General features: G+C 43.6%; 1 protein-coding gene across 1 annotated transcript in view; it reads right to left on the bottom strand.

The window, feature by feature from the left end:
- Nucleotides 1–6205, bottom strand: part of Ube2k (ubiquitin conjugating enzyme E2 K) — a 60756-nt gene extending 54551 nt beyond the window's left edge. Inside the window, exon 1 of the mRNA XM_057772542.1 lies at nt 5944–6205. Within this exon, the coding sequence (XP_057628525.1) occupies nt 5944–6006 (63 nt within the window). The 5' untranslated portion in view covers nt 6007–6205. The remainder of the gene's footprint in view (nt 1–5943) is intronic.
- Nucleotides 6206–15203: the final 8998 nt, after the last annotated feature.

Below are 15203 nucleotides of genomic sequence, written 5' to 3'. Positions count from 1 at the left end.
ACAAAAGCCAGTCTTACAGGTGTTAGGCAAGCACTCTCCCACTGTACTCCCAATCTTAACCAAACACTGTTACTCACCATTTATTTACTACTTTATCAGTCTAATCAAGAAAGTCTTTGAGGTGTTGAGATCAACATGCTCAATATGTTCACAGAAAATAAGGATATACTTTACAAAGGAATGACATGCCAAAGAAGCCAAGATGCATCTAAACATTTGCCACAGACCAAAGTCTCTCTTTTGTAGTGCTGAGGATAGAATCTAGAGCCTCCTACAAGCAAGACAAGTGTTCAATCACTGAATACATGTCCAGTCTTACAGTCTTAAGAGTAAAGTAAGCCAGTGGTGGTAGCACACACCTTTGATCCCAGCACTTGGGAGGCAGAGACAGGCAGATCTCTAAGTTCGAGGCCAGCCAGAGATGATACACAGAGAAACCCTGTCTAGGAAAAAAAAAAAAAAAACAGTAATGTAAAGGTCATGGATAGTGATGCATGTGTTTAGTCCCAGCACTAGGAGGGGGAGGCAGGCAATTTGAGTTCAAGCCAGACTGCTCAACAAAGTGAGTTACAGTCAGGGCTATGAAAAGACTTTGTCTCAAAAAAGAAGAAGCAGCAGGATGGTAGTAGTGCACACTTTAATCCCAGCACTTGGGAGCCGGAAGTAGACACATCTCTGAGGACAGCCTGGTCTATAGAACTCTAGGACAGTCAAGGCTAAACAAAGAAACCCTGTCTTGAGGGGTTGGGAAGACAAAACAAAAACTAAAAGAAGGGTAAAGTAAAACAAGAAATGTAATCCAACAATATCACTTGTACCAGCTTTTGTTTTTTAAAGCACTCTGTAAGGCTGCTAAGTTCAGTTCTCTCCAGAACCTCATTAGGCACACTAAACAATCCACACAAAACTGGAGCTTATGTAACTGAAGAAAAATTCTATTCTTGCTGAGCAGTGGTGGCAAAAGTCTTTAGTTCCAGTGCTGAGGAGGCAGAGGCAGATGTATCTAAGTTTGAGGCCAGCCTAGTCTACAGAGTGAGTTCCAGGACAGCCAAGGCTACACAAACCTTGTCTTGAAAAACTGAAAAATAAAAATCTACTCTTAAAAATTGTTGGACCTCATATATATATATATATACATATACACACACACACACTCAGTAGTGGAGTACTTACCTACTAAACATAAAAAAAATGTTAAAATTTTTTTTCAAACTCTAGTTACATTATGTTTCTTATAGATAACTACCTTTTTCTTTAAATCAAAATGGAGACAAGGTAGGATATGGCTCAGTGGTAAAGCACTTACCTACATCAACTGACACACACACACAGAGAAAGAGAGAGAGAGAGAAGAGTGTAAAGGAAGGGGAAAGAATTAAAGGGGAAAACAAACAATCTTTTGTTCTAAACACAAAAGATTCAACCAATCTTTGGATAGACACTACACATCTTACATAGTGACAGTCTCACAGGTTCTTCAGAAGGAGTTCTGTCTACAGTAGTGGGTCTCACCGACTGGCAGTCGAGAAACACTCACTAGACACTACTGACAAGGGTAGTAGGTTCAGCAGCAGTAAGAGCGCCAGTGTTAGACACTGGAGATACTCATGCACACCTTATGATGCACTAGAGAGCCAGTTACAATTCAAAAAAAAAAACTGCTCAAAATGTCACTAATTCTAGAGTTAAGAAACTATGCCTTAGAGAGGTATGGTGGTCCATGCCTTTCATCCCAGAATTCAGGAGGAAGAGGCAAATGGAGCACCGGTAGTTGACACCAGGATGGTCTAAGCAGTGAGTTCCAAAGCAGCCAGGACTGCAGAGAGGAGAGTTTCTGCCTTAAAAAAAGAAAATAAAGAAAAGAAAAACAAAAAAGAAATACAAAGGGGGCTGGAGAGATGGCTCAGCGGTTAAGAGCATTGCCTGTTCTTCCAAAGGTCCTGAGTTCAATTCCCAGCAACCACATGGTGGCTCACAACCATCTGTAATGAGGTCTGATGCCCTCTTCTGGCCTGTAGGCATACACACAGAACATTGTATACATAATAAATAAATATTAAAAAAAAAAAAAAAAAAGAAAGAAATACAAAAAGAAAAAGAAACTATGTCCTACATAAATCAAAACATATTCTTTCATAAGTTTGCAAGCTACTTGCATATAAGATAATCAAGGCCAAGCTAGATCAACTCTAGTAAATTTCATAAATTTTAAACTTATTATGAAATAAATGCTAAAAAAACTTAGTAGACAACAAAAAAAAATGAAACAACCTTGTTTATACCACAGTAAACATTCCCTTTGAGAATACAAGAAAATGTCAGCAAACTATAGCTAAGAATTATGTATTAAAAAAGTGGCAGCTATGAGCATAAATATAAACCAATTTATACACTTATTTAAGGGCTTTATATCACTGAACTGCAAATTTAAAAATATTTTATTTTGAAATTCAAGTGAACCTTTAAATTATAGTTTATACTATTAATGAGTTTATATTAACATTAACTAGTGCTTAAATGCTTTAACAAGTAATACAAAGTACTGTAAGTAATAAAAATGTAGGCCCAATTTTGATAATTAAAAGTATGTCTATCCTTACCAAGCCATGACAGTGTAGTGCATATTAACATAAGCAAACCCAAATTCTAAAGTCATGTTTGCAGACAATTTAACGTCTCTGAACCTCAATTTTCTCACCTAAAAAATATATCTACTTCAAAGATCTATTGCTAAAAATTAGCAGTAATACATAAACAATAGAAGAGGCATGTTGCAAATGGCAGCAGCGGTAATTGGTAGCAATAATACAACCCATGAATATACTAAAGAATGGCTTAATCTGTTGATCATCACAAGTAGCAATACACCTGACTTGACTCAAACTGTAATGTATTCTAGGTAAATTTTAATTCTGAGCAACGCTCAATCACTACTTAAAATCAGTCATATTCTAGAGTATTTAAAAGATAAAAGGCCCATCTCCAAATAGTACTTTATGAAAGAATAGATGCCACCTTTATTTCATTAAGTACCATGCACATGACTCAAAGTTCAAAGTGCCCAGTCATGCAACTTCCCCAGTTTTACCTACTTCTCCTAAATCCTTTCTCTGCACTGTACTAGCAAACACACACCACCCCTTTTGTGAGTGCCTCTCCACAATACCTGGCTAGGTCTTTCACATTTTATGTTAAATGCTTATATTTTAACTAATACATTCAGCAAATTCCTATGATCAGAATTAAGTGAATGGCAGCTATCTTTACCTGTATTTTTTGAGACAGGATCTCTCTCTGTATCCCTGGCCATACTGGCTAGAACTCACTGCTTTTGCCCACCACCCCTCTGCACCCCTCCCCAAACCCCAGCACTGAGACTAAAGGCATGCTCTGTTAAGAGTTATCTTTACAAAGTACTTAGAAACAGATCAAAAGTAAGTCATTAGATCCACCAAAATTCTTAAACGCTAGCATGTGAATCAAACCTGGTACACTGAAGATTTACATGAGGTGACATGCTGAAACAATTACTTGATTAGCTATTTAAAAAATATATTTATATTCTTAAAAAGAAAATATATAGACTGCACTATGGGTCCTTATTGAGGTGAAAATTAATTAACACAGCCTACCTATGGAACTGGACATAATAATGTATGAACTAAATATTGGTTAAGGATAAAACTATCTGTTGGTTGAGCTTTTTTACATTATTAAATGGTTTTTTGGTTTTGTTTTGTTTTTTTGAGACAGGGTTTTTCTGTGTAACAGCCATGGCTGCTCTGGAACTCACTCTGTAAACCAGGCTGGCCTCCAACTCACAGAGATCCACCTGCCTCGGCCTCCCAGTGCTGGAATTAATGGCGCATGCCACCATGCCCAGCTGACGATATTAAATTTTATCTGATCTTTTCCCAGTATTCGTTGCAGCTTACTTTCCTGGATAAGTTCCTGCTACGTTTACAGAGGCACTGTTCCTGGATAACTTGTGTTCCTTAGAAAAACTGACAATTTTCTTTAATTTCATACATTAGAATAAGCTTTGACTGTATTTGCATGTGTGGGTCTAGAGGTCATGTGGGTCCTCAGGCCTGAACTCAGGTCATCAGGCTTGGCAGCAAGCCTCCTTTACCCACGGAGCCATCTCCTCAGCCCATCACTTAAATAGAAAGTCACATCACATAAAGCAGATATTATGGATTTTCAGGGCTTTTAAAAGAAGCGTTAGAGGTCTAAAGACTTGTCTAATCTTACTGTTTTAGGGTACTAACAAAATATTCTCTTATTTTTCATTAAGAATATTTATGTACAATCCCAAAGTACATTTGCTTATTAAAGAAAAAGTTAAAATTACTGTTAAAATTTGTGAATATGTGAATACAGACATTCACGCTGTTTCTTCATTGTTCCACAAAAATACAAAGTCATCCTTCCATTCAGAGTTTTGGCAAATGAATACAGAGGTCAGAGTTCATGCTTTGCAAGACGGATCACTACTTATTTCTTAGTCTGTTCACCAAGTCTGCTAATATATCACTTCAATTTTAAGTAACTTTCTACATGTCTACTTGGAAAGATGGATAATTATCTGCAGACTCTGACACAATAATGCTGGAGCGCTAAAAGATTTGTAACAATTACTCATATACTTAAAATGCCTAATTTTAAAAACCATTATTGACATTATTAAAATATCAAGCATATAAGAAAAACATAAATAGCACTACTTATTGGACAATGGAATGTGAACCTTGAGGAAAAACAACTATTTCCAGAATTTTCTTGCTAAATACAAACAAAATCTGGCATTTTTGTTCACTCGGGTCTGAAGAGTTGTACTATTACCTGCACAGCTAAGTCAAATTATTAAATCACTTTCTATATTCCACACATGTATGGCCAGTATTAATGTATTTAAATTCTGAAGGACTCACGGGTAGCAAAAGTCTTATTTTTTAATAAGCTATTTCGTGGTATGCTATTTTGTGTCAAAACAAACCTAACTCAATAATGAGCTACAACAATGTGCAGCTGAAGAAATCGCTTGTTTTTACTAGGGCTCTTTTCAAAAGTTAAGACAAGTACGAGGGACATCGCAGTGAGGTTTCACAGGACACTAGTCACAGCGGCATTGCCCTAGGAGAAACTATGATACTGGTAAACACTATTTTGAAATAAGCCACTCATCCACTTCATGAATTTTCCTAGATCAAATCATTTAACATAACAAACAACTTGCCTTTCACCAGACAAAAAGCTTTTACATTGTCGATGCTGAGGCGTAGGTACTGGTGGAGTATGTGGAAAACAGGTAACTAATTTAGAATTAATTTCCTAGATGTAGCGAAAAATGCTTCAACGCCCCTTCCAAATACGATACTGACCATTATGTCTCCATGGGGCCCCCAACAGTCTACTATAAGGGAGTAATTGAATGTCTTCCTTTCCTCCATGCCGAAGGACTCTGTAGGCGCCGTCCTCAAAGAAAAGACAGCAAAGGCCTGGCAGGTAATACCTAGAGTCCTCCCTAAAAGTGGGGGCCTAGGAGGTGCGCTGCTGCCGGGGATCTAGTTACTCTCTTCCCCCTTCCCCCAACCCACTTCCCGGGTTTTCTCGGCCTGCTCCTTCCCCACCCCGGAGTCACACATCCAGATGTTGCCGCCGCCTTGGGGCTCTCTCTCCAGAGCTCACGTGTCCCCGACAAGACCTTCTGCATCTGCCCCCCAAACCCTGGTCCTCCCCAGACCGCCCGGCCGCCCGCGAGCCAGTCTATCCCAGGGCCCCGGGAGGGGAGGGAAAGGCGGCAGGAGGAGGAGGGGAGACCGCCGCTTCCCCATCGGCAGAGGCGGCCGCAGCGAGGCCGGCCGGGCCCGTCGGGGTCGCGGAAGGAAGGGCCCTCCCGCCCCGGGCAGGCATGGGGGTGTCCGGTAGCTCATTTCTGACCTCCTCGCTCTTCAGCACCTCCTTGAACTCCCGCTTGATTCGCTGCACCGCGATGTTGGCCATGTCTCTGCCCGCAGCTGATTCGTACCCGCCTCCTCCGCCACCGCTACGACCACCGCCACCGCCGCCACCTCTTCCTCCACCGCCTCCTCCCTCAGTGATTCAGACCCGAGCACACGAACGCTGCCACCGCCACCCTTGCCGCCGCGTTCCCCCCTCAGTGTAGAATCACCTCCGCGCCCGGCCACCAAAATGGCGCCGGGTCCGCGCATGCGCACCACGCTGACCCGGGCGGGCGGCGCAGCCGCTCCAGTGGTAGCCCCATACGTCTCAGCAGCGAGCCCGCGCCGCGCCGCGCGTCTGTGCCGGGGCTTTGGCCGCGTGGCTCCGCCCTGCCGGCGTCTGGGGCGAGGAGGGTGCGGTTTCCGCGCCCGGTCAGCGGGGTCTGGGCCTGGCGGGTCCTCCCCTGCCCCTTTGCCCCTTTGGCCGGGAGGCTCGGAGCCCCACCCGGCCTGAGCCCCGCTCTAACTCTGCCAGACCCAGAGCCCACGGGCTGGAGGTGCCTCCCTGTGTCTAGCCGAGGAAAAAAGCTATGCAGGAACTCGGTCCTGCCCTGCCGTCCGTTGGTAAACCCCCCTCGGGAAATCCACTGCCGTTGCTTTTGTTCTGGAACCATGATAACGCAGCTATTATTCGGTCATCGCAGGTATCACAGAGACCTTGAGGTTGTGTAATGGTTGGATCCCATGGCTTGTACTTGGTCCAGGTATTGCCAGGGAGAGGCCCGTGGTTGGTTTAAAAGCCAGAAGTTAATCTTTAGCCTGTTTGGATAATGAATGCTGAGCTGGAGAACTAACGTGTTTTTCAAACTTGAATGTCTTCAGGATCCCCGGAGAGCTTGTTAGATTGCTAGGCCCTATCCCTAGAGTGTGGATGGGCCTAAGAATTTGCATTCTTAGCAAGAACCCTGGCTACCTGTTTTTCAGCGAGAACGGCTGAATTAAGCATATGAAAGAAAAAAAAAATATATATATATATATTATAGTGGAAGTTGGAGAAAGAGACACTCCTTAAGAGGAAGACGGAGCGTTAGACCTACAAAGGTGTTCGGCACTGATAGATTTCAGTAAGCAGTGAGTGAGTATAATTGAATGGAGAAGAAGATAAACGAGTAAAATGTTTTAAGTGAACAATAATCTTGAAAGGCTATTTGAAAGTAGCTAATAGAGCCGAGAAGTACTTTGAAAATAACATTTAGAGATAATGAAAGTGTTATTTTAGTATGTTTCTTGTATTTCTTCACCTAATCAATCAGTTGAATATTCTAAGACTAATACAAGCTGAGTATGGTGGTACACACTTGTAATTCCAGAACTCGGAGTCAGAAGCAAAAAGATCATGAGTTCGAGACCAGTCTTAAGAGTGCTACAGGAGCCGAGAGAATTTTTTTACTCCCCCTTCTGTCCTATGCCACCTCCGTTGTCAGCTACGATTTCCTCATCTGTGAAATAAGAAGGTTGTTTAGACTTCAAAGAATCCAAAATTCTGAAACATCTCAAAACATTTCCCTGAGTAGACATAAATTATAAAAACTTGTAGCAGAGCCCCCTAGTGGTTGTAAGGGAGCTCAACTGTTACAACTAAACACTACAAAGAATTTTTGTCATGATAGAAACCTAAGAATATTGTAGATATTTGTGCCCACACGACTTAAAATACTTTTTATCACACTCTGCCTAACCTCAAGAAACTTAACAATAATCAAACAGAGAACAAGTTAGAAAGGTCTGATAATTTCTTTGAAAGATAGGGAGTCGGTAATGTTTCTTCTGTGCCGAAGCTTGACCCCAGGACCTGTGCGTGCCGAGTATGTGCGCTGCGGACTGTGCGTGCCGAGTATGTGCCCTGCCGACTGTGCGTGCCGAGTGTGTGCGCTGCGGACTGTGCGTGCCGAGTATGTGCCCTGCGAAATGTGCATGCCGAGTATATGCGCTGCGAACGGCCTGTGGCCCAGCCAGGTTGTGGTGTGTGTTTATGCTTAGGCAGACTCTCATTATACAACCCAGGCCGACCACAAAGCGAAACTTTTCTGACTCAGCCTCCCTAAGGCTCAGACTACGGACAGACACCACCACACAAGGCTCAGGTTTATGAATTTTTTAGTGCAAGTAATTATTTGATGGCAAATCCCGCTTTTGGAATTCATTCTAATAGAATAACACTTTAACAACATTCTAGAGAGCCGAAAGGATGTAGCTGGTGATACCTGAATAACTTCATGAGTAGGCTCATAGCAGTGTTGATGTCTTAGTTTTGGCAATGCTCCGCAGTAATTTACAATGTTCGCATTACCAGAAGGTAAGTAAAGAACATACAGAAATCTCTACTGTCTTCGCAGCTTATCTGTAAAGCAGTCATTCTGAACTGGGCTTGGCGCCTTACTCCCAGAACCCCAACTACTTGGGAAGCTAGGGCCAGAGGTCAGCCTAGAGGAAGAAAAAAATCTGGTCAAGAGAATGGTGTCTCTGGTCTGGGTGGAGACCCGCCAGTCCAGCTAGGCTAGTTGAATCGGCTAAGGGACCACCTTCCGCCTACTAAAGAGAGAGATGGCATGATTAGTTCTTTAATGATATGCTGTACTTTTCCTTCCCAGAGTCTCCGCCCCTAGTGCAGCTCAGCATCTGAGCTTTGTATGGTTGTCAGTCTGCCCACATTTCTGAATTACTCAGAAAAGTTTACTTTTAGTGTTTGCTAAGCATGCTTTTCCTTAATGCTTGGGCTTTTCCCCCAACATTTTGGGCTTCCTTAACTCTTTCTATAAAGGTTCTCACTGTATGACTGCTTATTTTTCATGTGTCTGACCTTTATGTCACCTTAAATGGCTTCCTCCCCTCCCCATCTCCTCCAGCTAACTGAAGTGTAGAGCTCACCTGGCTTGGGTTTTTATTTTCTTTATCTGTTGTTCTTGAGAAAGGGTCTCACTGGAGCTTTGGCAAGCCTGGAGCCTAGTGGTAGACCAGGCTGACCTCAGAAAAGACCCATTTCGTGCCAGGTGGTGGTGATGCATGCCTTTAATCCCAGTACTCAGGAGGCAAAGGCAGGCAGATTTCTGTGAGTCTGAGGCCAGACTGGTCTACAAAGCAAGTTCCAGGACAGGTAGGAGTGTTTCACAGAGACACCCTGTCTAGAAAAGCCAAAAGAGAGAGAGAGAGAGATAAAGAAAAGATCACCTCCTGAGTGTCCTGAGTGCAAGGATTAAAGACATGCATTTTTGTTTTAATTATCTTTATTTCCATTTGAGTCCATCCTTAAATTCTTTTATTAATGAGACTAAAAACCCAAAGGATAATCCCAGTAATATCAAGACCTTCACTTAAGAAGGTATTTTTTTAAATTATTACAAAAGAATCTAGGCAGAAGTGATTGCCTATATTAAAGGTGCTTTTAATTCCAAGCACTCAGGAGGCAGAGACATGTGGATCTCTGAGTTTGAGGCCATCCTGGTCTACAGAGTTCCCTCACAGCCAAGGCTATGCTAACCTTGAAAAAATATATATATTACTAAAGAAAGAACTTAAGATGTGGGGGGAGGGGGGAGTCATGGCATATGTGTGAAGGTTGTTGAGACAATTTGGGGAGTCAATTCTTCCACCATTCGGTTCCAGGGATTGAGCTCAGGTCATCAGGTTGGCAGTGTTAGAAATAATCTCAGGGTTGAGAAAAGAACCCACCATTCCAACTACAGTGTCCACACAAGGCCGACTTTACTCCTGACCGATAAGGCGTGCTCAGAAGGATGAACACACTGAGACAGGAATGCATTTGGTGTTTCCTCTAACTCAGGTAGTGACTGTGCCTTTTCCTCAAGGGCTGGCCAGCTCCCACCTCCCTGTCTTAATGTAATTGTTATAAAAGGAATTGGTGCCCAGGAAATGAAGGGAAGCGAAAGAAAGAAAGAAAGCGAAAGAGGTCACTGCTCTAGGTCATCAGATTCCGGGGATACTGCAAACCTTGGACCTTTGTGTAAACAAAGGAGGGATTAAAATATTTGCTTAAAGTCTTACAAGGTAGGAGAAGTGATAAAAACACTTGGACTCCCTGTTGTAAACACAAGTTTTAGAGTATGACAGAAAAAGACCCATTTGATATTTCTACTGCAACAAGCAACTCCCTGCTGAACCATCTCACCAGCCCCTAGATCTGTCCCTAGTAAACTACTTCCTCTAGGACCTCCTTAAAAAATGTCTATCAGCTCCTCAATAATAACATGAAATTATGAGTCCATCAATGCATCAATATATTGATTAGGTCAAAGCCCTCATGATCCAGCTGCCACTCAATGCTTGGATCCACTGATTGGGGGACCAAGTGTTCAAAACATGCATGGTTTCAGGGAGATACTTGATGCCCACGCTATAACAAACACTATGCAATGCAATTCATATTAATGTATTACCATTTATATGCCAGGAGAGATTACATTTGCATATGTAGTGTTTTGTGAATCTTTAAGTGGTACCGGAAAAATTTGTAAGCAGCTGAACAACAGTAGCCATCCTTGGAAAACAAACTTAAGTATTTGGGGAAAGAAAAGGAGGTTGTTAGGGCCTACCAGTGAGTGCTGAGCCTGACAATTGAGTTCTTTCCCCAGAATGCAGACTTCCACCATGCACGCAGGTGCACACAAATAAATAAAAAAGTAAGTGAATGTTCATCATATCATATATCCTGTTGTGTTGGCTTATATTTTTGTTTATTTGAAGCAGGGTCTCAGTGTGTAGTGAAAACTGATCTCCAACTTGTGATCCTCCAGCATCAGCTGCCCAAATTTTAAACATGTGACTCCACACTAGTCTGGAGATTGTTTTCTTTCTTTTTTTTTTTTCTTCAAAACAGGGTTTCCCTCTGTAGTCCTGGCTGCCTTGGAACTAGCTCTGTAGTCCAGGTTGGCCTCAAAGTCACAGAATCCACCTACCTCTGCCTCACAAGTGCTGAGATTAAAGGCATGTGCCACCACCGTTGGGCTAAGATTTTTTTCTTAATGTTCTCTGTGATTAAATGGCAAAGTGGTATATTAACAAAGTCTGCAGTAAAGCCACTTTGTGCCACTGAGTTGTGAAGAAAAAGCCACTTTATTCATGGGACACAATTTTTACTGGAAATGGCTGAAGCATGCAATATTCATGCAGACTAAGTTATTTAGTAGGCTCCCTGACCTGGAAGGCTCTCCGGACTCTTCTTCCTGCTGCCCACTGAGAGTCTGAGGTTCACATAAAATAGCCTCACTTCTCCCACAGATCACTGGGCCTCTCCACCCAACACTGGCATTTCCCACCAGTGAGGACTCTGGACTCGTGGTTTCTCACCTTCTGACCTCGTTAAGCCTTGGTACCAGGGAACCATGGCGCTCTTGGCTCAGAGCCTTTGGCCCCTGCTCTGTGTTTGACAAATCACTGAGGAGTCTGTGCCTTCTCGAAATTGACCCTCTCTGAATTCCTGGGAGGCTAAGAATTACAGACTCTTAGGTCTCATTTATCTGCCTCACTCCTGGGAACTTTGGCATCGTCTGTAGCTCCAGCTTTTGCGCTATTTAAGGGTTCTAAACTTGTCCGCCTTTGCAGTCAGCTTTGGCCCAAATACCCCTTGGATATTGCTTTCTGATCCACTCTCTTCTACCTGCAACCAATCTGCTTTCTCGTTCACTGGCAGCTTCACCTTCCATTCAGCACTGGCAATTGGGTCTCCGGTGTGTAGCCTCTAACCATTCCCCTGGATGTGAGGCTTCATTTCTCAAGCACAGTCCTCTCCTCACCTTCTGGCTTTTCTCAAAGTTCTGGTACCGGGCGACTGTGTCTCTCTCCGGCTCAGAGCCCTTGGCCCCTGTGCCTGCTTAGCTGCTCCTTTCTGAGTTCCTGGGACTCTAGGAATTGCAAACCCTTGGATTGATCTTCTCTGCTTCACTGTGGGAACTGTGTCATCTATCGTCTGTATGGCCACGCTCCCTTTGGGATGTCTTTTGGAGACCCACTGACCACTCCTTTCAAATCAAATCTGGCCTCGGTATTCCTTACACCAGGCAGTCAGGAAACGGAGAAAGAATTCTCCACTTTCTTTTTCTGTCTGCATTCCCTCTCTAAATGTCCTGTCTGCTTGCTGCAACATGCAGGTCAGATGGATAAGCCAGCTTCCTCTTGCTCAACACACACCGGTTTTCCCTTTCTTTTTATTTACTCAAGTCCTGCTTCCATTTGGCCCTGGTGACCTTTCCCCTGTCACTTTTCCTTGCCTTCTCAAGAAGGAGACAGCCTTGCTAGTTTGGTACAAATTTGTTCTGTTTCAGTTTTTACTATTGACTGCCCTCCGTAATCAGCCACCTGTGTCTCCTGGTGAATCAGCTAGAAAGAGGGTGTCGAGGTGCTGCCACGGTGATGGGGAAGGAACAGGTGCCTTAAGTTGTGAGCTCCAGGAGTCAACTTGGATCCACCTCAGACTCCATTTTACCAGATCCAAGTGGCGCCTGACGGTTCCACGGAGCCTGGACAGTAAAGTAAAAGTCAGCTACCCGGGGACGTGGCCAGCACCCCAGCTTTCTCAGGTCCCCCAAAGATGACTGATGCTCCCCAGGTCAACAGGAAGCAGTCTCAAGAACACGACATTCTCATCCCTGCCTCACCCGCTATCCCTTTCAAACTCCTCACCTTTTTATAATAAATGAAAGGGAGGAGGGTTAGTATTCAGGCATCTGTCCTGGCCTGCCCTTGGGGTCCTGACAGGATACTCCTCTGCTGCAGTCACTAAGGGCGCCTTCTGTGCACATGCCTGCTCCCTCTCGCTCTTCCTCTTACCTCTTTCCCATTCTCTCTCTTCTGCCACTCTCATCCTCGTGGACTGGTCTCTGTCCCTCTCTTTGTCCCCTTTTCTGCCCCTTCTTTCTCCTCTTCCAATAACCCATGTGAGCACTGTATGGTGTGACTCCTTCCTGGCCGCTTTTTAAATTGTAACACCGTGTCTCAAAATAATAATAATATAATAATAATAATAGTAAAAGGTTTCAGTACCCTGGTATTAAGTCTCTCCACAAATGTCATAAGCCAGATCAGGCCGAATAATTATGTTCATGTTTAATTTGAGCAAAGCATTCCCGGGTGTTCCCAGGGAAGAAGAGAAAAATCAGGAGGGAGAGCCACATGGCAGATTGGAACCATGACTTAAATAGCCTGTGGGTGTGGTCTTTAGCATCTCAGGGAGAGGAGCTGCGAGTGGTGGGCTTCCTTAGGGGTAGGGCCTGGAATAGGAGGGGCGGGACTGGGTGGAGCTTCCCAACAAATAGTAATAATAATGGGGTCTCAGAATTTCCCTGTTTATAGAAAATATGCAGCTACAAGTGAGAAGTAATAGAGCCGTCACGTTTCTCACTGGGATCACCAGTTGCCTTTCCCATAGGCCCTCTGCTAAGATCCCAATTGTCATTGCTGAGTTAGTTAATTCCTTTCACCTTTCTGAAGCAGAGCGCTTTTAGAGCCTAGAGTCACTGAGAAGCCACAAGGCTCACCTCAAAGGCCATGCATTGACCAAAATGAGAACTTACTGCTAAATGAAGTTCACACCTAGTTTGCATTTACTGAATATTTTAATTGTGTCATTTACTTATCGATCATTTAGGAGCACAAATACTTCCTAAATACATCAACGTTACTGAGTTGATCATGTTTGCTCTCGCAAACGAATTCTCTGTCCTCATCTAGTCTGCTCTGTGCTCTCCAGTGCTGCGAGTATAATCTACAGTAGTCTCTGCACCAGTGGGCTCCCTTGAGATCTGTGTTCCCTGTAAGTGTGGCTGATGGGACACTGACAGAGGTGGAGCTGAGGGGCGGGGCGCTGACGCGTTCATTTTCTTCCAGAGCCCACACTTCCTGTCTAGTGGCTCTCCCAGTAGGGCTTTCATCATTCCACTGAAATCCATTATTCAAGCATGTGGATTCCAAGGCTTCCTGATATTGTTAGCCTTTGTCATCTTTAATGCTTACAAACAATCTTCGTCAAATTCCTCTCTGTAGCAACCTTGAGATGAAGCTATGCCTTACTCTGAGTTACTAAACATTGTAGAGCAATAGCTTTCAGGCTAAACATTGCCCTGTGTGAATCCATTTTATAAAACAGCAGTACTCTTCGTCTTAAGTTCAAATGACAAGGCCTAATGACTTCACAACTGTTTGTGGAAGTAAACAACCACCATCTATCCAATATAAACCATGAGGCACAGACTGATAGCTTATTTACACAGAGTATTAATACTTAACAAGCCTATCAGGAACACTTTGGCACGCAGAGTTTTCTGATACTGTTTTGATACCATGATCTGAACATACTGGGGGGAAAAAAGAAAAAAAAAATGTGAGTTGTCTAAAGGAGGGGTCTCTCATATTAGGTATAGTGGCACTCAGCGCCCCATCAACAGACACCTGTCTGTCCCTGAGCCTTCAGCATGCTTCTGCTGCCTGACCTCGTCCACTCAAACTAGAATTCCTGCAGAACTCTAAGATCAGCTCTGTAATTGGATTTTGATGTTAAGATTTATTGTGTGAGCTGGGCACATGCCTGCCTTTGTGAGTTCCAGGACACCCGAGGCTACACAGAGAAAAAAATTGCTGCGTGACATTTCCTGAAGAGAGGTATGTCTATTCACCCTAGATAAGATAATGACAGACCAAAGAAAGGATTCTATCCAAACCATTTTGGTGAACCCACGAGTTTATTGGGGTTAACTTACAGGAGTGTAGGTGACTCCTGAGCAGCTGCATCACCAAGAAGTCTCACCCCTCCTACTATCCTCTGCCACACACACCCAAGACCCCATACGGCACAGTCAAGATTGGTCCAATGGGACAGGAGGGTGTGGTGACAGAAATTTCAAGTGAGGGTATCATGTATCCACCCTTCTCTTCCACACTAACCCTCACCATGAGGGAACTTAGCGTTGTGCTCCCCCGACCCCTGCTGTTTTGTTGGAAGGACTGCAGGCCAAGATTTTCTGTAGGTCACTAAAACTGCTGCTGCTTTGTCATAGTGGTGGTCATGTCACAAGAGGAGATGTAAACATTTTTAGGAACTAGAGAGATGGTTCAGTGGTTAACTTAATATTGCAGAGGATCCAGGCTTGGTTCCCAACACTCACATGGTGACCTACACTATGCATAACTTCAGTTCCCAAGGGTCTGGGTCTACTGGACTTTACAGCCTTCTACATGCATGTGCTACAC

Source organism: Chionomys nivalis, chromosome 6 (genome assembly GCF_950005125.1).
Source record: "Chionomys nivalis chromosome 6, mChiNiv1.1, whole genome shotgun sequence".
Lineage (NCBI taxonomy): Eukaryota > Metazoa > Chordata > Mammalia > Rodentia > Cricetidae > Chionomys > Chionomys nivalis.
This window is presented reverse-complemented; position numbering and strand designations above follow the sequence as displayed.